This window comes from Juglans microcarpa x Juglans regia, chromosome 3D, assembly GCF_004785595.1.
Source record: "Juglans microcarpa x Juglans regia isolate MS1-56 chromosome 3D, Jm3101_v1.0, whole genome shotgun sequence".
Taxonomy (NCBI): Eukaryota; Viridiplantae; Streptophyta; class Magnoliopsida; order Fagales; family Juglandaceae; genus Juglans; species Juglans microcarpa x Juglans regia.
Window position 1 is genome coordinate 6,103,451 of NC_054598.1, and position 25,135 is coordinate 6,128,585.

General features: G+C 35.2%; 2 protein-coding genes, 1 long non-coding RNA gene, 1 other non-coding gene and 1 pseudogene across 5 annotated transcripts; 2 read left to right on the forward strand and 3 right to left on the reverse strand.

The window, feature by feature from the left end:
* Positions 1-3,045: 3,045 nt before the first annotated feature.
* On the reverse strand, positions 3,046-24,195 carry LOC121254249. Its single transcript, XR_005938595.1, has 3 exons — positions 23,994-24,195; positions 13,049-13,051; positions 3,046-3,056 (listed from the first exon to the last, which is right to left on the reverse strand). It is a non-coding gene; the product is annotated as an uncharacterized LOC121254249 (long non-coding RNA).
* Positions 4,043-6,299, forward strand: LOC121254235 (annotated as a pseudogene).
* LOC121254229 (endo-1,4-beta-xylanase 5-like) lies at positions 7,584-12,665 on the reverse strand. 2 transcript variants are annotated; one of them, XM_041154194.1, is made up of 8 exons: positions 12,224-12,665; positions 12,082-12,116; positions 11,761-11,908; positions 9,494-9,672; positions 9,275-9,376; positions 8,931-9,077; positions 8,191-8,829; positions 7,584-8,024 (listed from the first exon to the last, which is right to left on the reverse strand). In XM_041154194.1, exons 1-8 carry the CDS (start codon positions 12,402-12,404, stop codon positions 7,689-7,691), a joined length of 1,767 nt encoding a protein of 588 aa, XP_041010128.1. In that variant the 5' UTR covers positions 12,405-12,665; the 3' UTR covers positions 7,584-7,688. The 2 variants fall into 2 exon arrangements, with proteins under 2 accessions (XP_041010128.1, XP_041010129.1); XM_041154195.1 differs by lacking the exon at positions 12,082-12,116 and having other exon boundaries at positions 12,224-12,368.
* Positions 11,547-11,619, forward strand: TRNAE-CUC. Its single transcript has one exon. It is a non-coding gene; the product is annotated as a tRNA-Glu (tRNA).
* LOC121254230 (protein NUCLEAR FUSION DEFECTIVE 4-like) lies at positions 13,761-19,463 on the reverse strand. The gene is made up of 3 exons (XM_041154196.1): positions 19,058-19,463; positions 17,759-18,579; positions 13,761-14,688 (listed from the first exon to the last, which is right to left on the reverse strand). The coding sequence occupies exons 1-3, from the start codon at positions 19,391-19,393 to the stop codon at positions 14,199-14,201; spliced, it is 1,647 nt and encodes a 548-aa protein (XP_041010130.1). The 5' UTR covers positions 19,394-19,463; the 3' UTR covers positions 13,761-14,198.
* Positions 24,196-25,135: the final 940 nt, after the last annotated feature.

A 25,135-nucleotide genomic window follows, 5' to 3' on the forward strand; every position in this document is an offset into this window, starting at 1 on the left:
GGACAGGCTGCCCCCCTCACATGAATCGAAGCATATATACAATAATAGAGAACTGAAGAACATGGGAGGGCACATCACATGTTGGCAGGCAGGCCCTAGTTGTCTAGTACGTCCTCTAGCTGCATCATTTCAAGGCTTTTAACCCTACCTACCGTACCATCTGCATAATTCATCCAAAAAACAATTAATTTGTCTACAAGTTTACCTTCATTTATTACTAATTTTATTCTTTAAACCAAAAAGCAACAATTTTCACTACACTTTTTACACAAAGCCTCAAAAGTAAAAGCAAAAGCAAAAGCAGATTGGATGGAATGGGTCACTTCCAATTTTCAATTCTAGTTTCTGAATTTTTTTTTTTTTTTTTTAACCTTAAAATTTGATACTCTTTACTAGGCTATAAATTAATCGTTCACTTAAAAAAAAAAAAAAAAAAAAAATGAAATCCTTGGAGAATGGTTTGAATGGTCTCTGCAATCGTGTGGTGTGGACCTCCTAATGATATAAAATGGATCATATATCTCATTGCTCGAAACGGTGGAAGGCAGTGGAGGCCCTTGACTTGAGGGAATAATGGCTTCCTTCTGCTTTTCAATTTTCTCTTTCTTTGTTTTTTTAAATCTTCAATGGCGGAAAATAAAAAGTCAGTTTTTGTTTTTGGTTATTAGGTTAAGAGACGAATCCACACAGGCGGTATTCCAATTTCCATGTAGTATTACTGAAAAAACTGGTTCCAACGTTTTTTTTTATCAATATATCATTAAAATAAAACAACAAATACTAGAATTGTAACTTTAATATAAGATTTGATATGACATAAAATTAATCTTATAAATCTTAATATACAATTTGATTATGATATAACATAAATTAATCTTATAATTTATAATATAACATTTGAATTTTGTTATAATATAAAATGAGTAATATGGTTAACCACTTTCTAAAATTTTGTTGAAGTATAATTTTATTTAGAAAAAATTTATTTACCATTCCTTACCTCACACATTAATATTGAAGAGAATAAATACTATTTATCCTTATATTTCAAAAATTAGTGTATTCAGATTTGATTATAAAAAGAAAAATGCTTGTTGTAAGCGTCTGGTGCAAACGGCGTGTAAATGTGGCTGACGTGGAGACACTTGATGAGAGAGATCGAGCTGATAAGAAAAAGAGATGAGAAGAGCTGAAGAGAGAGAGACCGAGCTAATGGAGTTGATAAGAGAGAAAGATCAAGCTTATGAGAGAGAGACCGAACTGATGAGAGAGGAAGAATTTATTTTAAATCTAATGTGATATGAACGATTACACGTTGGTTGTATTTACCGACTGTATATAAAAAAATTGTAAAACTCTAATTTTTTATGGGATGTTGTAATATAACATGTCATCAATGAATGAAGTTGTTTTAAAAAAAAACAAACAAAAGAAAACAAATACTGCGGCCTTAGTGTCTCTCTCCCTTTGTCGTTTTCCTTTTTTTTTTTTTTTTCATTTTACTCGCAGATAAATGAAGATGGAGATCCAAAGCAATTATTCACCTAAAATGAAATATATTATTGAGTATTGTTAGATATAATGGTAGAATATGTAAATTTTACGTTTTTTTAAAAAAAAAAGATTCATGAAAAAAAAAAAAAAAAAACAGAGAGCCTGTCGTAGATGCACTAGAAGGATATTTATCATTATTCTATATTTAAAATTAATATAAATTGTGTATGAATATGAAAATGATTGGATATTAAAATTTGGGAAAGTAGTTTGTATCTCCCAAGGCAGAAGACAAATGCGTCAGAGTGTTGAATAAACTTAGTTTAATTTTTCCGCCTCAAAACAAACAAGAAATTCAACAGTCAAAAAATTCAAGTAAAGAGCAGACCAATAGTTCAAAACCAACCATGAAAAGAAGAGAGCAATATCTGGAATCCAATGCTTTTCCCTCATAATTGCCTCGCACACCGGCAGCTGTCACGTCAACGACTTATTCACCCCGAATTTTTTTACTATAATGCCATGCATCAACGGTCACCACAATGGCATTTTTCATCTCTACGGTGTTGAACTACTGGGATCAGATTTTCTATAATTTTATTTATTTATTTGAAAAGAAATAGACACGTTGATTTTATTATATTAAATAATAATAATAAGATTTCTACTCTGCTATTTCTTATATATTAGATTGTATTTGAATATTAAATTGAATTGAATTAAATTGAATTGAATTAATAAAATATTAATAAAATATTATTTTTTAATATTATTATTATTTTAAGATTTAAAAAAATTGAATTATTTATTATATTTTATGTTAAAATTTAAAAAAATTGTAATGATAAGTTGAGATGAATTTAACTTCTAAAAGAAACCTTACTCTTTTTATATTTGATTTTTTAAAAATTTTTTATTTTACTTAATGATTAAATAAGTCAATATTAATAAATTTATATATTTTTAAATTTTTGTAGTGATTAAATATGTTAAAAAAATACTTTAAAAAATTAAAATATATTTAGATAATAAATAAGTAATAATAAAATAGTAATTCTATCGTTATCATATAAAAAAATATAAAACTTCCAATAAATTATAAATAGTAAATGGGGGCAGTGATAGGCATTAAATAAGCAGGGAAGTGTGTATATAAATTATGTTTATTTATCTAAATTACAATGAATTGACACTGAAAAGCCATGTGGGGTGGGTCCTAATATTTTTAAAATGATTTCGTTTAATTATTTAATTCACTTTAATTTATTTTAATTTATTATTATTATTTTTAAATTTTAATATAAAATATAATAAATAATTTAATTTTTTTAAATTTTAAAATAATAATAATATTATTAAAAATTAATATTTTAATAATATTTTATTAATTCAATTCAACTCAATTTAACATCTAAATATAACTTGAATTTCTTAAAGCTTCGTTTCTTTTTGACCTTCCCTGTGTTATGGGTGTCCTGCACAGAACGGATGTTTATTGTTTATGTTATGGATGGCCTATAGGATGTCATGTATGAGCAGCTTCGTGAAAACATCAACAGCTACTAAATTCGTCAGCATTCGCTACTTCGCTTAATTTCCAAAATTGTTTGTGTTGATGATGGGTCCGAGATGGAATCTTCCTTATATTAAACAGATCATAAATCCAAGGAATGAGACCAGATCATCCACTAGCTTTCAATGGATTGGAATATTTCTGATTAATTAGTTTATTCTCTTTAAAATAAAAGATGTTGATATTTAATAAATACTTTAATTAAAAAGAGATTTTATAAAAATAAATCTATAAAATTATGTGAATTAATGTGATATTTTAGATTGTAAAGTATTTTTATTATAAAATAAATCTAATGTATTATATGAAATTTTTTAGATTTATAAGTTTATTTTATGAATTTTTTTTTATAACTATAATAGTTTCAAACTAATTAATATTTATAAGAATTTAGGGGATGTAATCATGTAAGAGATGTAAAATGTAAGAGAAAGTTAATTTTTTATTAGTTTATTCTCTTTCGAGTTCTTATCGGAACTCTAGTAAAATGTAAGAGATGTGAATATATAAAATAAATATTAAGACTGATTGAGCATTAACTGTCATATCAAAAATTAAAATGTTATATATTATATTCATATCATATATTTTATTTCTTATACATAAACGTCATATTTTCGTTAATTTTTTATCTCTTAAAAATTAAAAAAAAATATCTATCTAAAGATTAATAAAGAATGTCACGTAACAGAATGGAGTGTATAATATTACTGAGTTACAATTGATTAATGGAAATAATATTTGTCCCAATAAATTGGGACAAACCATGTGGCTCAGCCATGGATGGTCAAGGGGAAAGAAACGATGTGGCCCATTCTATCGAATTTATCAGTAAAATTAAAATTTTAAAAATATATCTTTTTAAGTTAAATTATAACAAAGAATAATATTTGAGAGATCCAATAAAATTACTCATCAAACTATTCATCCAACCATTCGAGAAGATCATGAGTACCCAACAAATAATAAATAAATTACAACGAGGGAGATGAACAGAGATCAGAGGCAATTATACGGTTTGGATTTCTTTCCTGATTTTCCTGACCAATTGTAATAACCCTCAGTTCCTCTCCCCCTCCCTACTCAGAGTCTCAGGCTATTCTCCCTCGGTCCAGGCCCTTGAAGAATCCTCCGGCATTGACTGATCTCTAGCTACTTTGTCACTCCTAGTAGTACTCTTCACCATCACCATCTAATCCACTTCCACAACCTGCGACACACCCACCTTCATAGCTTTTTCCCAAAGACTAACCAACCAACCAACCAGACAGACAAAAAGGAAAACAAATTAAACGGTTAATACAGCATGTATCCCTTCTCTTGCTGCTCCTCTTCCACTTCCAGTATTCTGGGCCTTCTTGTTCTACTTCTCACTACTAGAGGTATCCATAAAAATCGATGATAACTACACTTTTGCTTGCTTCATGGGTTCTACATTCTGTCAACTGGGTCTGTATCACATTCACATTTTTATATATAGATTTGCACTAACTAGATTTACGATGTGTGTGTGTTTTCCTGCTTGCCAGGTGTTTCGGCTGCTACATTCACGTTTGTGAACAGATGTGACTACACTGTATGGCCTGGCATTCTCGCTAATGCAGGCAGCCCTAGACTCGATAGCACCGGATTCGAGCTCCCAAAGGAAACTTCACGTTCCTTCCAAGCTCCCACCGGCTGGTCTGGCCGGTTCTGGGCTCGGACAGCGTGCAACTTCGATGGATCCGGGTCAGGGTCGTGCCTCACGGGCGACTGCGGCTCCGGCCAAGTCGAGTGCAACGGACTCGGAGCCGCCCCACCCGCCACCCTCGCAGAGTTCACGCTTGGTTCGGGTGGGCAGGACTTCTATGACGTTAGCTTGGTGGACGGATACAACCTTCCCATGATAGTGGAAGGCACCGGCGGGCTGGTGTCTGCGCTTCGACCGGTTGCGTCACGGATCTGAACCAACAATGCCCATTGGAGCTGAGGGTCGGAGACGGGGACGCGTGCAAGAGTGCGTGCGAGGCGTTTGGAAGCCCCGAGTATTGTTGCAGCGGTTCTTATGCTACACCCGCCACGTGCAGGCCGTCGGTGTACTCTGAGATGTTCAAGGCTGCTTGTCCGAGATCGTATAGCTACGCGTACGATGATGCTACGAGTACGTTCACGTGTTCCGGTGCCGATTATACTGTGACATTTTGCCCTTCCTCTCCCAGGTATAAGACGTTCTCATTCTTCTAAGTTTTCCCTGTTTCACAAGCTTCTGTTTTTCCTTTTTCTGGAGTTCTTTTTTAAGTCTACTTAACTTTAGTCTCCAATATATGTTTTCAGTATGCAACTCCGTTACTCCTGAAAGTAGATTTGTGTTATATGAAAGATGGTGTGAGTTAGTTGGCAACGCCTCCCCAACCTCAAGATCTGATTTCTTTTTTCTTTGTTCGATCTTTTAGCTTTTGTCGATTGGGGTTGGTGGGGGATGCATAGTGGCAAGGCAATGCCATAATGCCAAAGATTACCCTTTTAATGATTTGATTTCTTCTGTTTGTCCTTTCTTCTATCCTCAGATCATCTAGTCTTTCATTGGTATGAGATTTATCTGGGCTTTAATTTAGGTTGTTGAGTTTCTTTCAATGTGAATACTTAAAATTTACTATGGTGTGCAAGAGTAATGACTTTCTCCAACTCTCTGGTGTGCAGTCAGAAATCTTCTAAAGATCCAACACCAATGACGTCAACCACACCACAGGGATTCGGGTCTCAGTCCGGGTCAGGCTATTCTGTTTCGGGTTCGGGGTCCGGTGAAGGATCAGAAAGCGGTTCAGGATATTCGGTTTCTGGATCAGAATCAGGGTCAGGGTCAGGAGCTGGGGAAGCCATGATGAGAGATGGGTCATGGTTGGCAGGATTGGCCATGGGAGACTCATCAAGAACGCACTGTCCCTCAACAGTACGGTCTGCATTTATAGGCTTGGCTACTTTGTTGTTTGCTTTCGCATTCCATAATTTGTAGCCTCTCCCTAATATCTATCCTCAAATCACGGTTTTTTGCTGTGTTGTGAGTGCGTTTCAGTTCAGACTTGCAGCCTTTGTGGCTACTGGGCTTTTTGGCCTTTTGTATGGAAAGCTGACAGATTCCTGCCAGAGTGTAAACCAACCATCCACCCTTTGGCCCCCTTTTCTAAAAAAATTCGGTGTATTATATACTTAAATTGTTTGTTTTATATTTATTTTTGAGATTTTCAATCGCTTTTTCCCTCGGACTCGAGCTTTTAAGGTTCTGCATCTTAGTGGAGTGAAAAAGCAACAAATGAGAATCGAGAACAAATTTCTGATTTTGGGCTGCAGTTTTTTTTTTTATCTGTTTGGATTTTTTGGGTATGTATTTCGTGTTGTAAAAAGATAGGAAAGCAAGGGAGAGATGAAACTATTAAAAGAGAGCGTGTTTCCGAGAGGGATCACTTTGTGGCCTTGCGGGCGTTGCAAGTTTTTGCTTGGCCTTTTCTCTTTCCGCTATTGAAGAAGGAATTTCTCGAAGGCTATAAAGCGTCAGATCATCATTTCAGTTTGGTGAAATTGTAGGTTGAAGAATCAAGAATGGGATGATGACAATGATGTTAAAATATTTTTTTTTTCTTTTTCATAATCTCAAAGAAAGATGACTTCAAATCAATTGTTGAGTCGGGAGAAAAGACCGAACAATCCAGACATCTTGGTAGTTAAACAACCATAAAGTCAAAAACTGGAATCATTCTTTTGTTGATATGGCCTTAAGAAGTTGGCAAACGGATTCTAAATTGCGATTATATCATGGAGATGATCAAGATTGTTTGGTGAAATAAGTAATATTAGTTCAATATTTAGCACAAGTCATAGACAAAATAATAACTCTGGATTCTCAATCACAGTGCAATCATAAGTTCGCGCTTGTTTTTGTAGATGAAATGAGATGAATTGAGATTAAAGTTAAAAAGTTAAATAAAGTATTGTTATAATATATTTTTTAATATTATTTTTATTTTAAAATTTGAAAAAGTTCACTTGTTTATTTTATTTTGTATTAAAATTTAAAAAAATTATAATAATTAGATGAGATGTTTTCTGAAAACAAACTAGTCCTAAGTTTCATTATGCAAATCCATTAGGCTGGACTCCATTGCCTTGTGGGTCCTTCCCACTTGCAATCTTGATCATAGACACAAATCAAGCTGAATAGAAAATCCCATTTAGGCCCCTCAATAATTGTCTACTGGACACGTCTAGAACAAGATGGAGTTTCACAAGAAAGTCCATTGCAATCTGTATCAAACAAATGTGAAAGGTACCCTTAATGCAGTTAAAGTAATTGAAGTTTAAGAGGCAAAAGTCTCCTGATACAAGAATGCATCTTGAAAGTCCAAGTGGCAGATATGCTCTGTTTTTGGTGGATTGTTGATTGAACACCTTGAGAGGACATTTTTCTGCTTGCTCAGCCAGAAAAAGTCACCGTTTATACAATAATAGGAGACTAGAGTACATTGAATAATTTGCGCATAAATGCAAAAACTGATAAACAGTTTTTTATATCCCCAGAAACTACAGGTTTTCTAAACCAATTTCTATCATGAATACCGGGTTGGTGCGAGTAATGGGTATACAAGAGTTATATCTGAATGTTATAATGTTTAGTTTCAGCACCTCGACAGAGTGAGATCGTAGAATTTGCAGTCCTATTGCCATATTTGACACTTATTTGGTACTCTCCTAAGAAGCCACGAAAGCTATATGAACCATGCTCATCTGTCTCACCCTCGATCTCCCCAGTTTGCCACTCTTTCAGAAGCTTGTCAACCACATCTCCAGCCGGGAGATTTTGAAAATTATTGTCTGTCAAGCACATTCGGTAACACCCATTAGGATGAAGCGCCGTCCAAAGCATTATCCCGTTCACAGAAGGATGTGAAAAGCCTTCTCTCAATACTTCCTCAAGGTAAATAGCCTGTACACAGAAATATAAATCCCAATTCAATGATGGAAAAGGTAATTGATATTTCTTCAATTGCTTAAAAAAACTCAAGTATTGAGCTAGCATGCAAGTATAGCCGCATCAAAATTATCCTAGACGAAAACAAGAAGACTAACGAATTACGCTCAGACTCGCTCACCTGTTGTTCTTTATCGAGAGTATTGCTAATATCCACCTCTGTAAGCCATATGGGGAGCCCAAGTGTGGCCAACCTGTCTATGGTAGCTCTAATTAGAGGAGGGTTTGGTACATCAAAGTGACCCTCTAGCCCAATTCCATCCATTGAAACACCATCACGTTCGAGTTCTCTCAGCCTTGAGATGTAGATATCAACGGTTGAATTTATATCGCTGCAGGTCTCGACCACGTTAAAGTCGTTCATAAACAGTGTTGCTAAAGGGTCTAACTTGTGTGCTGCCTTACAGAAATGCAATGTGGCATTAGGGCCGAGGCGTTGTTCGTAGAAATCAAAGTGAAGCATTTCATTGCTAACATCCCAGTGAATGAATTCTTCTTTGTACTTGTTCAGTAGGCTTTGTATACGTGAGTTGACAGCTAATTGCAGTTCAGGACCTGTTAGGTTAGAAACCCATGCAGGAATGTACTTGGGGTCCTCCCAGACTATGTTGTGTCCTCTAGCAATGATTTGGTTAGCGCGAACAAATCTCAACATCTGGTCAGGTATGGTGTAGCTGACCTTTCCTTGTTCTGGTTCTGTGGCATTCCACTTCAGTTCATTTTCAAATACGGCTGCATTGAATCTCTTGATAAACCAATTCTGGGAAAACATGAAGGGTTTTTCTGTTAGATGAACATAAACAATAAGAGCTACAGACATGGATTATTAATATATCTTTACATGTTGTCTATGAACCTTACTTGATACGCCAAATTTCCGAGAATGGTCTGAGCTATTGCAGATCCAAATGGGAAGTCTTTTGACACTTGCTTTATGTCAATTGCTGCCCCTTGCAACCCTTCTCCATGTCCATCTGAGACATGGATTGTTACCGCACGCTTCCTTTGCTGAAAAATAGATGTTACCCATAAATATTGATAGCAAAATTAATTCTATCAATGAGAACCCTTTTTATAGTCAAAAGTCTATCGGCACATTTTCTGCTCCAACAACATATTAGTCGAGTAAATCAATTTATAACTGACAAGGAAAATTGGTGACATGACAGGGAATGGTAAATGTAGTAAGCTAATTAGTTGCTCACACTGTTAATCATATACTGCTGACTTGTTCTCCATTGTTCCTCGGTAAATGGCTGTACTGAAGTGCTAGCAATTTCTATACTGACATTTCTTTTGTCCGGATTCTGTAGAACCAAAACAAAGAAAAACGTTGACTGAAGGAGGAACCAGATTTCACACTCTGTACTACCCAATAGAGAATACTTGTGAGCAGTGTTACAACTTGTTCAATGGACATTTACCTGAAGGAACAGAACAGAGAAATTAGATGGAGAGCTCAGAACAAATCCACCCTTGAGAAATGACCAGCATCCACGCTTGGCCAAAACAGTCCCAATACAGTAATACGTCTTATTCTCTGTTTTCAGGCTTGCCCTTATGACAGCCGAGTCTGCACCTTCACCTTTTATCTTGACCCAACCTATCAAGCACCAAAGTTAATGTAGTTATCTACCAGTGTGACGTGCAATTAATATACGATTAAACTCTACATAATGGTTTAAAACCAGGTTGCTCCATGACCTTCTCTGCTAGTTGTCCCTTGCGACAGCTGCTGCTATAATCTGACATTTCTCAAACACTAACGAGTGAATGTGCGTGGAAATAGGTAGGGTGTACTCGGTTCGGTTTTGGGCGTATTGGCAAATCCAACCATTTCATTCAATTTTGAAATTAGTAGTCTAGTAGAACCGGAACACACCGGTTCATCGAAGGAATTGGTACTTTTGATTTTTGGATTTGGTTCGGTTTTACAGTGATGATTCAGTTTTGTACTTTTTGTTGGATTGGTTGATTTTTTTAATATAAATGTAACCTTTTTTTAGCCCAAATATGAATTTTAAAGTTCAAAATATCATGCATATAATAAAAAAGAGACTAAAAATAAAAAGCTAAAATATATTAATTAGTCTAATACACGCATATAACAATGCCTAAAAAAAACATGCATATAAGTACTTATCATAAGTTTGTTGAAGAGTATGTAAAAGTCACTAATTACTATGCAATATATATAAATATAAATATGAAACTTAATATATATCTAAGGGTAAATAATAACTTGATATTAATAGATGTATAAGATAAAGTTTATATCAGAAATTAATAAATAATGATTTCATGCTATAATTTTTAATTTTATAATATGTATATAACATAGAGAGTAAATAATATATATAATATAAAAAAGATTAAAAATAAATATGATAATTCGGTTTTGTTTGATTGGTTCCACAAAACATGAAAATCCGAACCGGACAGATTTACAAAGTAATTTGCTCAAATAAACCAAAGCGATCAAATCAGTCATGGAATCCAACCGCATCAAACGGTTTCAATCAGTTTTTCGATTTGAGATCTTCTACACAACACACCTATAGGTGAAAAAAAAAACCCAGTAAACCAGTTGGACCGAACCGTTAGGATGGTCTGGCATCGAGTTTGGTTCGATGTGGTACAGATTTTATTATTTTTAAAATGGGTCAAAATCGATCCGGTTTCGAATTTTTTTTTAAAGCTGGATCAGCCCGAGACTGGTTCATATATATGTATTATAATTTTTTTTATATAATATATAATTATATATAAAATAATTCTGTATTATATGATAAATTGTTAATTAATATAATATTAAATTTTAAAATTTTATCACTATATATTATAATATACTATAATATATCACTATACTATATATTATAATATATCACTGTACTATTATATACTATAATATACTATTATATAATATATATATATATAATATAGTTTATTAAAACTAGAAAATTGGACCGAATTGGACCGGAATCGGTAAAATCAAAAGTACTGGTTTAGGAGGTGACCGGTGCGGAATCGGTTTTGGAAAATGTAAAACCAATACATACCGGTTCGATCCCAAATTTTGTCTAAAATCAGACCAAACCAGACCGGTTACACCCCTGTGACACTTGATTTTTATTTTTGTTTTATTTTTATTAAATTAAAAGAATTTTTCTACTCATCATTCATACATTACATATTTGATAAGAAAAAATAATAATAAAAGAATCATGTGTAGTATGTGATGTATAGATGACAAATAAAATTTTTCTTTCCATTTTATCTTTCCCTCGTAGTCGTGGAGTCCTGATTAGCTGAGCTTTGCTGTGTTGCACACTGGGTCAGGGGCCACATTGTAACGATGCTGCCGAATTTTCCCATAAACAAATATGGAATTTATTAAGGCAAGAAGCTGTAGATAATAAAGAGACCAGAAAGAGGACATAGTAATGTTAAATTTCTGGAGAGGACAGATCGCAGCAATCCGTTGTAGTCTAGTTGGTCAGGATACTCGGCTCTCACCCGAGAGACCCGGGTTCGAGTCCCGGCAACGGAACTCTTTTTTTTCCCCTACTCTTTTTCGCAACCAAACAATGGCATCAACGAAGCTATTTGCCATAAAACGGCCAAACACAAACTGATGCAAGTATCTAGATCATGCTCTCTCAAGGTAAATAGAGAGGAAGAAAAACTCAACTGGAGAAAGAGTAAATGGTGTCCTGGGTAAGATCGTTCAATATCAAAGACTCCGAATTAGCGTTACTTGCAGAAACGCCAATGCGGTTTACGGCATGACTTTTGAGAATCCCTCCCTTGTAAAGCGCCTTCTCTGGCTGGCTTTTACACTGTCAAACAACAAAACATGCAATTAACATCGTCAAAAAGAAAAACCACCACCACCACCAAATTCCTTCACCCAACCCAACCTTAAAACCGAGGAGTTTGTTTGTTGGGTATCAAACGAATACGCAAATGAATATTTTACTGGGAATTTGTCTTGTTCAATATTTATACCTACCTCGGAATAAGCAGTGTGATCGTATAAAGGCCCATCTGTTGCATGTACAGAAAACACATAGAGGAAATTTCAGTGAGAACCCAATATAAAAATATAATATTTTCAACCAATAAAAATAGATGGGTCATGAGATAGGACCAACCATATGAAGCAACCAAGAGAGGGCCTAAGACGAGGAAGCTAGCCCAGAGACTAAAAGCAAGAGTAACCCTCCGCGTGCTGTTTCTGCTTAGAAATTGAAGCGGTCTGACAGCATTAGCATTCATGGAATTTGAATGGAGTGGTTTAAGGTTTCTGTTCATGGGAATATATGTTTCATCCATTCCCACACCTTAAAGTAACTGTCCTAAATAACGGAGGTTACAATTTGCAAGAGAAAGGCAAAGGAAGAGTGTACCACTTGAGGATTGGGGAGTTGGGTTTCGTGATTCGCAAGGGAATAGTGGCAGGTTCTGATCAGGAACCCCGTGCCGTGCCTTCTGGCTCACATGTTATATATGTGTGTGTGTGTGTGTGTGAGAGAGAGAGAGAGAGAGAGAGAGAGAGAGCTTCTTGTGGACATGATAATCAAGAGCCAATATATAGGGAAGCTTCAGCTCTTCGTCTTGTGTGTATGGCAATTAGCATTTTCAGTGACTCCTCCCCTCCTAATTCTCTATACTGCTTGCTATCTATATTATTATTTCCTGAGGCTGTAACCCAACTGCGTACGAAACACTTCCATTTGAGTTTTGGATATTCCTTTTCTATTTAATGAATAGTATCTGTATGATCTTCTTCATCATTATTTTGGCTTTGTCGATATTTACCAAATCTGCAGTCCCCATTACGTTGATGGGTATTTGGAGAACAGCTAAGTGCTAAGTTAGTGTTCCCAGGTTTCAGATTCCGCAGGACTTACATAATAAAGGGTATTCGTACGTAGATGGTGTATTTATGTCAAATACAGCGTAACTATAAGATGGACGACCTAAGCTGTCCAGTCCTACCAATCTGTTTCTTTATTATTAGCAGTGTGGATTTAAAAGCTGCACCAATTTTGCCATATAATTTGTACTGAACCATTATGGACATTATGTTGAGAATTGGCAGGGACAAATTACCTCCAAGCAAGGATGCTCATGAAAAGCATGTTTCCTTCCAAGTATAGGAATAGCCGTCCATGGCCTGTGCCAGCGTCTCAGATTCTCAGGCGAGGTGTCTGAGACCTTTCATAATTCGACTTCTCACGCCTCTGCATTATACGGGAATGTATATAGGAGGGACCGACCATTTTGGAACTATGCTAGACAACACCCTTCACCAAACAAAGGAGGGTTAAAAAAAAAAAAAAAAAAAAAAAAAATCCCCAATCTATTGCTTCATGTTGTAGATTTGTCGGGATGAGTTGAAATGAGTTGAGATTAAATTAAAGATTAAAGTTAAATAAAATACTATTTAAATATTTTTTTTAATTTTTTTTTATTTTAAAATTTAAAAAAGTTAATTGTTTATTTTATTTTATTTTATTTTATGTAAAAATTTAAAAAAAATTATAATGATAAGATGAGATGAGTTAATAAAAATTGTGAAAATAAACGAAGATATTGTTTAAAAGAACAGTAACTACTCTTATTGACTTATTCCTAAGACTCTTGGATATTCATTAAAATCCATAAAAAAAAGTGACAAAATACTCGGAAAGAAGAAAGGCTCAACCGATTTAAGAGTTCAAGATTGTGAGAAGAAACACCCGAGGGCCCGATTAATCCCCGGCACTTGGTAAATAGCACCGTGGAGCTTTTGTTGCACTTGCACATATACGACATCGTAAGAAATCCTCCCAACTATAGGCTATTACAAAATGAGAGCCCATTACTATGATCATGCTCTGCGCTGCCCAATGTATCAAAAGCAACCCATTGAGCCCGAACTCTCAATGGTCGATTGTTGACCTACCACACTCTAATTCTGAACCTCAAAATGAAATTACAGACGTGTAAGGGACACATACCAAACTCTATATAGGATATAATCTTGCTTCGAAAGAATGACAAACCGAAATATTGCTTGCCTTTCAACAAAACAAAAAGGTAGGGAAGAAACAAGCCCTATCAATCTTCCAAATTCTTGCCCTTTCAATCTTTAACAGATCGTCTTCGGGAATTGGGTAAGGACTTCTTCGACCTATTGCGGGCACAAATCTTGGCATAAACAGCCTTGCACCGAACTGACAACAAAATGTCTAGACCAAACCCAATAATGCAAGCAACAGCCATCACCACAAACACTAGCCTGTAGCAATGTGCTCCAACACAGGTATTGCCTCCTCCGGTAGTGGCAGTAGCCTCCATGTCGTATAATACGCCGGCAAGAAGCCCGGAAAAGAGGAAGGACCCAAGAGGAAGGTTGAGGATTAGAATGTTGTAGATGAGACCATAATACTTTAGGCCAAATAGTTCGGACGCAACTGTGACCGTAATGGCCAGACGGACGCCATAGCAAATCCCAACAACGATTGAACCAATGTATAGGGAACCAGGCACTGCCAAGGCCATAAGAACGTAACCGACAGCCATTACAATCTGAGAAGCTGCATTCCAAAGAGGTCTTGGTGTACCAGCTTTCCTGCAAGCAAGGATTCGGACAAAACAGGTTCATGAAAAAGTTTATTCAGTCACTGCTCAAATTTATAAGACTTCTGAAACATATAACGGTCATTTTTGCGTATTTTTTATACATTACACTGATGTAATTGGTTAAAATAATTATTTTATATTAAAAAAAAGTAACGAAGCCAATCACATTAATATGGTGCATAAAAAGTATGTAAAAATGAATACACCTAAATTTTTGGTTTAAGGTGTTTGGAGCTACATATACATGGTGTGCTAATTTCCGCCTGTAAAAGAGGGTTTAATGCAAGAGTTCTTTTAAGAAAGATAAATATTATTCTTCATGTTAAAGTTATCATATAGCGCATTTTATGCAGTTTTATATATGCCTTATTCCTTAATGTCTTTTAAGTAGATTTATATGTCTAACACAATATAAATATGCTACAAGAATATGTGTGATGGGATATGATAAAATCTAGACAGAAGAATAACATTTTGAAAGATATCAATAAAAATTACAATGGCGTCAAAACACACAGAATATTGGAAGCGATAATTACGAGAAGGTTCATGAAAAAGTTTGTTTAAAGTCGATATTCAGAACTTAAACTAAATTCATTATGCATGGACCAAACCCATTATGAGATTAAATTCAACTCTATAATTTGAAAAAGGTGTCCAAGACTATTTATTCAAGGCAAGTAGGGAAGACTTCGTATAACGGGTCAAGTACTGCATCAAAGACACCCCAAGATATTAAAACCCAAGGTGAAAATGATGGTCCTGACCAGTAATACCATGCAGTTAAGACCAAGGACAGCTGGGTCACTGTCCAGAAGTTAAGGCTTAGATCCAGCCAACGAACAAGGGGGTGCTAACCCACTTGGACGTCTGTACGTAGAAAATAAGAAGTCAAGTCTGCCGACGTGAAAAAATATTTGCAGCACAATAAATTGCTTTATTCCATCCAAATAGGTAAGATACTCCTACCAATAATTACTAGGGTATAAGATGAGCTTAGCCACCGTGACTTTCACTTATAATTTAGAACCCGTCACATGGTAAACTTGAATCAAAACCTTTTAAAGTGTCCGTAGCACGGAAACGAAAACACTAGGCCCAAAGAGTATTTAATGGAAAAATGAAATATGAGATATTCCATTAAGAACGACCCTTAAATTGTCACACTCCCTAAACTTCTCTGCATAAAAGCATTTGTTTCCCGAATGTAAAAACTGAATTTTAAGCCTACAGAGAAAACAAACTTCAACCAACCTTCTCTTTTCCATTTATAGTCTGAGAACGACCCCGAAATGCAACCTAACTTAGATCTTCAACATCCGGATGCCTATTCCATCAAATTCTCTGAAGTTTAATAAAAAAATTTAATTTTTTGACAAAAATCCATCTCCATCCGGTTGACTATTTTAGGAGAAGGGTTTAGGAAATATTTTATTTTAATCCATAAAATAAAGTCTTTTTCCAATCATATACATTTTCTCTCATGCTATATTTGTTATAGTTGAAATTTGGAAAAACACAAATGTCACCATTGAGATGATCCAATTTTTTTAAAAAAAATCGTTACAGATGGAAAATAAAAAATATGGGTACAACAAATAATTAAATAATTATGAGAATGTGAAAAAAAATAAGTTAAAATTTTCTTTTCCCCACTTTCCAAAAAGAAAAAAAAGACTAATAGTTAAAGATGTACAAATAAATGAGTAGAAAAAATAATAAAGCAAAAATATAGAAAAAATATTTTAATAGAATAAAGTTCATGTAGGAAGTTATAAAAATATGAGTAAAATTTAAAAAAAAAATATCATTTTTAGTTAAAATTTAAGAAAATATTTATTTTACCGGATGTAAATGATCTAAATACAGAGAAAGACTGCTTTAGTCCAAAAAGGACACCATTTCGGAACAAGGACAAGACGATAACTGAAAGTCTTCTTGTTCATAAATGAATTGGAAAACCGAGGTAAGATTTTGACAGTGATTTGAAAAGATTTAAAATAAGTTAAGATAAAAATTAAAAATTATATAAAATATTATTTTTAATATTATTATTATTATGAAATTAAAAAAAAATTAAATTATTATTATATTTTATATATAAATTTAAAAAATTATAATAATAAAATAAGTTGCAGTTAATTTTATATCCAAACCGGTTACCCACCAACTATATAAAATGCCCCCGACTATTCCCAATATTTTTTCAAAGTAACTCCTGCCGGGAGAACACACACGCAGAGGTTGGATTTCGAGCGAGACAAGTTACACACAGGTCTATCAATCCAATCCGAAGCCACCAACACGGTATCGGGGCCAACGACTAGCTCATTCAAGGCGGTCGTTGTCCGAATGGTGATCCCTAAAATTTTAGAAGTCTTGATTTACATTTAGGGGCGGCTACTATGCCGCCCATTTTGACCGCTGTATGCCCAGCATAAATTTTTTTTTTTTTTTTTTTCATATTTTTTTAATATATTTAAATATATTTAAAAAATAAAAAAAATATACTAATACACTTAAAATTACTTCCTTAATCATTAAGTAAAAAAAAATAAAATAAAAAAATAAATTTTGATTAGGGATCAAATAAAAGTGTCAAATTAAGAAAGTAAAATAGACTTTCTCTCACATTTACTCATTTCAATTTAGAACAAGAAATATTATTAGGAACCAAAATTGAAAGGGGCAACCCAACAACCCAAACTAGAAGTCTAGAATCATTTATTTGGCTCTAATAAAACCACTCCCCACCAAATACTTTAAAATCTCTGTATATTTTATAATAAAAAAAATACAGATCGTAGTAGGGAAAAAAGTAAAAAATCTTAAGACATGATGTATCGAGTATGACCTCCTACAACTTAAAAAAAAAATAAAATAAAATGAAAAAACACCACGAAATATTAAGCAAGGTTACTAAATACCCTTAACAGGTTTCTAAAAAGACCCGAATATTTCTTTTCTGGGAAGTTAAGATTCCGATATTTCATCGTTATGGCAGGCATGTCTTATTAAAAGAAAAGTAATAAGACGAGATTAGGAGGCTAGGTACTTACTTGACGAAATGCTCCGAAACGGTACCCGAAATGATTCGGCCGAAAAACCCCCAAATGCTAGTGAGCGAAACGAAAATGGACACGTCGGTGTAGCCAAGGGCCAACCCAATCTGTCCCATATTGTTCATCACCGCCAAGCCAGTCCCCACTCCACACAGAAACGATATAAACATTACCCAGAAATCAGCGGTCCTCAATGCCTCGAAAACCAAGTGCTCCTCTCCGATCAACGGCATCGTCTTCTCCTCCTTCGCCACCTCCTCCACCTTATCCTGACTCTCAGTCGCTTCCTTCTCCTCCTTTACCAACAGATGTTCTCGAACCTGTCCCTCGATGTCCGTACCCTGTCCTGACCGGTGCTTGAAGAAATAGTAAACCGGGATTCCCAGCGGGGAGGCCAAGAGAACCAACAGTACGGCCACGAAGACCTGAGAGAACACCGTGTTGGGGCTGGGTATGAAGTCGTAGGCCAGGAGGTAGACCGCGACGACGACGGCGACGATGTTGAAGACCCAGAAGTAACGGGACTCCTCTTGCTCTTCGGCGGATGTGGCCACGGGAGGGGCTTCGTGGAGGAAAAATGCGGCGATGACGCAGGCTCCTAAGGGGACGACGGCTAGCATGAGCAGGAAGGAGGCGGCATCGTCGTAGAAGAGAGCGGCACATAGGTCGGTGAATATGGCGGTGCTGAGGCCCACGTAACCCTTGAGTATGCCCGAGACTGGCCCCCGGTTCTTGCGGAAGTTCCTTATGCAGGTCACTAACACCGCCGTGTTCATCCACGTCGTGCTGTTGCCTCCCATGCACAGAAATATGCACATCTGTTGCCGTACAAAAACATTAGCAGCATCAGTTTTGACTAGGGTGTTGCCGTGTATATAGGCCCTTATGGATTTTCCAATTTTCTCGGTTTTTTCTTGATATTGTTTGGTTTTGGTTTTGTTTTTTTACTGAGAAACGTAAGCGAAAATAATGAGAGAAGAAAATTCACAGTTGTGTTTTTAATGCATTTGATGTTCGTTCATTTATTTTCTAAAATACAGATAATTAAATATGTCAATATCTAATCGGCCGGTAAATGGTAATCATATAATGTGAACTTTTGCAAATGTGAGGTAGCAAAAGATATTTTTGCTAATAATATTTTTTGCTACCCGTGGTTTCCAAATTGTGCAATCCCACTTACAGTATCATGCTCTGCTCGAGAAAATTCATTCGAGATTCGGTTTGTTTTTCTAGCGCTACGTTTTCTCGCGAAGCAAACAGAGTCAATTTTGGTTATTGCTTCTAACATGTTACCTGCCAATAAGAAAGAGTGATCTTCTCACTGACAACAAGCCATTGCGCACCATATCCAACAAGCCCTTCGACGGCCCCAATAACCAGAATTAACCAGGTGGGGAATTTATCGGAAGCAAGGCCGGCGAGAAGGCCAAAAGCCTTGCCCACATCCTTGGCCACCGACAGATTGTTGAGCTCAACCTGGGTGAGATTCATTAGGGACTTAAGGGCATCGGAGTAGTTGGAGAAGGTGTAGTTGTTGCCGGAGATGCATTGGACCCAGACGGCAGCTACAAAGCCTAGCCATTTGAGGGCGGTTGAGGAAACAGGGGAAGAGCGCTCGAAGAAGCCCATTCAGCTACCAGTCTCAGAAAGAGAGAGAGAGACAGAGACAGAGAGAGGGGAAAGAGAGAAGATTGAAAGTTGGGTGTAGTTAGTTTTGAAGCTGAGGCAACATTACGATATTTATGGTCGAATTTTTGGGAATTTAAAATATTTGGAATCCTAAAAAGTGCCACCTCCGGTATCGACTTTTGTTGTGCACGAACGAACGTATGCGGTTGTATCCTGGGGTCAACGCATTTTTTGACGGGACCGAGAATTTGAGCGGTTCTTGCAATTGAGTTTTTGGTCCATACGGTTCCATAATTCCCAATTTAATTAATTCATTTGATTTTTTTTTTTTCTAAAATCAGATTCAATAGGTTTACAAATAAATTAAATAATGCGAGATGTAGGTTGTGTTTAGATGTTGAACTGAGTTGAGTTGAGTTGATAAAATATTGTTAAAATATTATTTTTTAATATTATTATTATTTTAGAATTTAAAAAAATTAAATTGTTTATTATATTTCTTGTTAGAATTTGAAAAAATTATAATGATGAGTTGAAATGAATTGAGATGAGTTTGACTTCCAAACGAAACCAAGTATGCCCAATTAGGAGTTTTTTTATATGTTGCATAAACTTTAGGATTTTTTTATATGTTGTATAAACTTTAGGATTTTTTTATATGTTGTATAAACTGAGGGCGAGGGCGATGGCGATAGCGATGGGAATAATTTATAAGCGTATCCAATTTATGTTCTAAGAGTAATTTAATGACTGCCCAATACAGCTAGTTTGAATATATTTTTATAAAAATTAAAAATTGACACTTTTTTTATCGAGTCTGGCACTACTGTTTGAATATAACATAAGATTTTGTCATGCATTTTTTCAAATTAGCAGTTTCAGACAAAACTTTTAGTCCCCTTGAAAAATAATTTTTTACTACTGTCATTTGGATAGTGAGTTAAGATAAAATAAGTTGAGATGAAATATGAAAGATGTAGATCTTTTTTTGTATTTTTCCCTCTTGTTAAAGCATGTTTCGTAACCACCAATCCTGAATAGCTCTGAATGCATGTAAAAGAGAAGAGTGCGGTGGTCGGGTGTGTCCGTGACACCTCTAATGCCAAAATCAGAAGGTTTTAAGCATTGGGAAGAAAGCAAGAGTAGAGAGTGTGTCTATAGTGATTAACCTTTATGTGATTTATATGCTTCAATCGCATACAACCTCCATATCTAAACGTTGGACGTGACCATGACTATGATAACGTTCTATCTATTCTAAATAGATTAGCAGCTAACAACGTTGTGCATTTCTTCAATTTTTTGATATATGTAGTAGGGGTTCTAACCCAATTTTTCCATTTGGAGATCAGGCCTTGTGACTTCTGATCTTGGTGTGCATTTCTAGGGGTACTACATTACCCCTATGGGGTGGGGTAGCCCCCACCCCGCCCTCCGCCCCCCGCATGGGCGGGGGGGCAAGTTTCTTCCCCGTCCCCCGCCCTCAGAGTGCAGGGGCAGGGGACCCTGTCCTGAATAACAGGTGCGAGTTGGGGGGAGGGGGTCATCCTTCCGCCCCCCGCCTTCTACTGGGTCATTTTAGGTCCAAAAAAATAGAAGTTTTTTTTTTAAAAAAAAAAAACAAAGTTAAAAAAAAAAAGAAAAAAAGTTACATAAATAAAAATAATATATACATAACACAAATTTATATAATTAAGACTCTAATGAAGTACTACTATAGACTACAAGTCTACTACCTAATAAACTAATAAATAATAATAATAACTAAACTATTACAAATTTACAAAAATAAAATGGAAAGTTTAAACAATTACAAAGGAAAAAATGTCCAATGGACATTGGATCAACATTACAAAATTACAAATCAAATACATAATACGTACAACTGATTCAAATTTCAATATTCTAAGAAATTAAGAATCTAAAAATAGAGCCGAGCTGTTTAGGTCTTTAACTGTGACATTTGGGGCGGTCGGATGAGTAGTCTTTTGAGGCTTGAGCATATATTCATATTGCAGTGGATGTAGACATCGCCTGAGTCGTCTTATGTGTTGCTACAACAATCAATAATAAAATTAATACTGATGAAATCGAAATGAATATAAATAAATCAAAATAATAAAATAAAAACAACAGTTATCAGATGGTCCAGATCCAGACTGATCACCACCCTCTTTGTCGGTCTCTTTAAAATCTAAAACATCCGGAACATAAATATAATTTCCTATCGTCCAAGTCAGTGTGCATATCAATGCTTCCATAGTTGTAGGAGATAATGAACTACAGAAATGATCCAATATACGCCCTCCGGTACTAAAGGCAGACTCCGAGGCAATGGTGCTAATAGGGATGGCCAACTTACAACGGGCAATCTCAGAAACGATAAGATATTTATTTGATGCTGTCTTCCACCGTCCTAATATGTCAAAATCATCATCATCTTGAATAAGATCCCTTGACAAATAAATGTCCAACCCTGAAACCACTTCCGTAGATTGATGGACTAGTGTGAGATTATGTGCGAGGGTCTTAGTCTATGCCAATCTACGCTTCTTTGTAACCCGGTGTCTAGAGAAGGTGTTGAGGTAGATGTAGGTGTAGTAGATGCAGTACCATCTTTAATTGCATTAAACTCATCATATAATTTATAAATGGTATCTCGGGCCATCTCACCAATAAAATCAGTCCATGTTTGATCATGTGCAAGTCCAAAACCATATAACATGCCTGAAATTTTCAGACGGGGATCAAGAATAACAATCACATATAAAAAAATATTTAATCTAGTCAAATCTTCCCAATACTTGTCATATTTGACCCTCATGGTCAATGTCATCCCCCTCATCCTTGGATTGGAATCTCTACATATGTTGTCTAATTCTTCTTTTACCTTACATATTTGTTGACAAAATTCATGGGATGTAGGGTGCAAAGAAGCATATAACTTCAATGTGACATCGTAAAAAAGTCCAAGAAAATCAACAAAAGTATAAACTACCTCCCAATCATCATCATTAGGCTTTCCTAAACCCTCGTACTCATCAAAGTATTTGACATATTGAATGTCTTCATCACCTAATAATTGAAAGGTTGCCTTATATTCTTGGGCCGCCTCCAACATCAAGAAGGTTGGGCTCAATCTAGTAGGAATATCAGTACAAAGATCATTTTTTGATGTTATGCCCACAGTTTTCGCAACAATCTTAAATTTCTCCAATCTAGAAGGAGAAGACATCACAAATTTCACAGCCAGTCAACCGAGTCTAACTCATGCAATCGAGTCATCAACATTTTTCAACCCTTTAGTCACAATTAGATTTAAGATATGTGCAAAACATCTAACATGTAAAGATTCATCACTTAAGAATGTCTTATTTGTCCTCTAAGATAAGTATTTAGATATCCCAATGTGACATCATTAAACGAGGCATTGTCAGTCGAAACTGTCAAAATCCGTGCCAACTCCCACTCATTTATTGAGGCCTCTTAGGCCTTCCCAAAGGTCTCACTCTTGTGATCAGTTATTTGACAAAATTTAATAATTTTTTTATAAATAATCTAATCAGAATTAATAAAATAAACAGTTAAAAACGTAAGATTAAAATTTTAGACAGAAATATACATACACAAAATATTCTCCCTGAAATGTTCACAATTTCCGAGAAAAGTTTTTCCGCTGAAAACTGAAAAGTGAGGGAAGCTCACAGAAAACCAAAAGTGCGATAAAGTTGAGAAGAGGCATTTCCGCGTGTTGTAGAAGACAAGGCAGCTCTTTAAAGTTGCTGCTCATTTGGTGCCATTTGTCAAGCGCTATCCTCCCTTGCACGTGAATAATGACGGCACGTTTCATGGTCGTTAGATTGCATTTCATTCAAGTTATTAGCCATGTCATACGCGTCCGCGCCTAACTTACCTTAACGGCATCCAAGTTCATACCCGTCCATTACCCGACTTGAACAATAAAAATAAAAAATAGTAACTTTTTTCTGAAACATTTAAATTAAAGAATGTTTACATAGAAAATTAACTAAAAATTATGGATAATCATGTTCCAATAAAATAATTAGTAAAACACGCAACAATATTCATTTTTTTTCTAATTATATTTTGTAATTGTGTTTTGTTTTACTTTCTTCCTTTAGAAAATGGTATATTCATGAATCATACCGACTTTACTTTTGATCCCATCTAATCAGTGTGGAAAAAAAAAAAAAATCAAAACGGACGATAAAATAATATCACTATGTTTATCAAAATTCGAGTTAATTATGAGAATTAAAGCTATGAGTATTTTTATAACATCATTAGTGAAATAATCATGGATTGATTTTTAAATTTGATCTTTTTTATGACCAATTCATATTTGCCACCACATCAATGGTGTAATGCGAGTCATGTCATGCTGACATCGTTACAAGTGTCATCGATCTAAATTATCTAATTATAAATAGCTACTTAGTACTTACCGCATCAATAGCGTAACATCTAGGTAACGCTATTAATACATGCATCTATGTTTGATAAGGGTGTGTTTGTCATGATAAATTGATAAGGGTGTCACGTGAGTGGCACAATATTTTTTTTTTTAGGTACAACAAACTCTGTTAATTCATAACCGGACATTACAACTTTAACATGAGATATACAGAATACAAGCCAACTACTGCTTTTAAGACTCTCCAATACATAAATTTCTTTATGACTGATATAGTCTAGTTCATTGATGTAATTCTCTACATACAAACTATTTGAAAGACAACACTCTGTCCTAAGACAGATTTAACAAATATCACATTTTGTCTTAAGACAAAATTAAACAACCACACACTCTGTCTAAGATAGAGTAGAGGATATACTCTATGAACAAAAATCTAAGAGACTATGTGTGTTATTATTATTATTATTATAACCTAAAACAAAGGGAATAACATAAAACGTAAAATATACATGAAAAAATAGCGAGATTGTGGCGGCGCGTGAGGGACACGTGTCATCCTGGAAGTACGACGAAACGTCAGGTATGAAGAAACTGATGGCCCTAGTCCCAAAAAAATAGTGTGTGGTGGCAATAGAGCTCCCATTGTTGTGGCGCGTGAATGTCACGTACGCACTTTGGACCGTGCATGTGGCTCACGCGCCACTCCGTTCAACTAAATTCTTTGTTCATCAGAAAGATCGGCGTCTTGGAAATTTTGTGATGGGGCATGTGGTGGTTGCCTGGATTCAGAGAACAATAAATTTGCATTTCGTTTTACTGTAAATGAAAAACAAACAACATCATAAAAATAAAAGAAGAACTAGAGAGAAGAGGGATGAGGGAGGAAGGGAAGAGGGAGGAGCCAAAACTCCAACCCCCTCTTCTGGTCTGAGTTTTTTGAGGGGCGGCTGTGTAGAGAGCGAGAATATGGTTTTTTTCTCTTTCTATTGTGAGTGGCACAATATTGATGGTATTACAAGTGGTTATATATATATATATAAGGAATGCTATTCGTCATTCTACACCACATACTTTATATATTTTAAAATTATTTTTTATTATTTTATTTTATTCTTGTTAAACTAATTGAGTTGTTCTACTTATCATCTATACACCACATACTTGTTATAAGAGAAATGAAAAAAAAAATTAAAATAGTTGAAATGTATGGTGTGTAGAGATGATAGGTAGAATTATTCTATATATCTATATAAAGTGTTATTTGTTTGCCGCGTTAATTATGTGTATATCACATTAATTATGTT

Coding starts and splice junctions, on each gene's coding strand:
- LOC121254229 (XM_041154194.1), bottom strand. CDS start 12,404: ATGGATGAAACATATATTCCCATGAACAGAAACCTTAAACCACTCCAT. Junction 11,909..12,081: donor ATCACACTGCTTATTCCGAG/GTAGGTATAAAT, acceptor GTTGTTTGACAG/TGTAAAAGCCAGCCAGAGAA. Junction 8,830..8,930: donor TCGGAAATTTGGCGTATCAA/GTAAGGTTCATA, acceptor ATGTTTTCCCAG/AATTGGTTTATCAAGAGATT.
- LOC121254230 (XM_041154196.1), bottom strand. CDS start 19,393: ATGGGCTTCTTCGAGCGCTCTTCCCCTGTTTCCTCAACCGCCCTCAAA. Junction 18,580..19,057: donor TCACTCTTTCTTATTGGCAG/GTAACATGTTAG, acceptor GTACGGCAACAG/ATGTGCATATTTCTGTGCAT. Junction 14,689..17,758: donor GTTTCGGAGCATTTCGTCAA/GTAAGTACCTAG, acceptor CCTTGCTTGCAG/GAAAGCTGGTACACCAAGAC.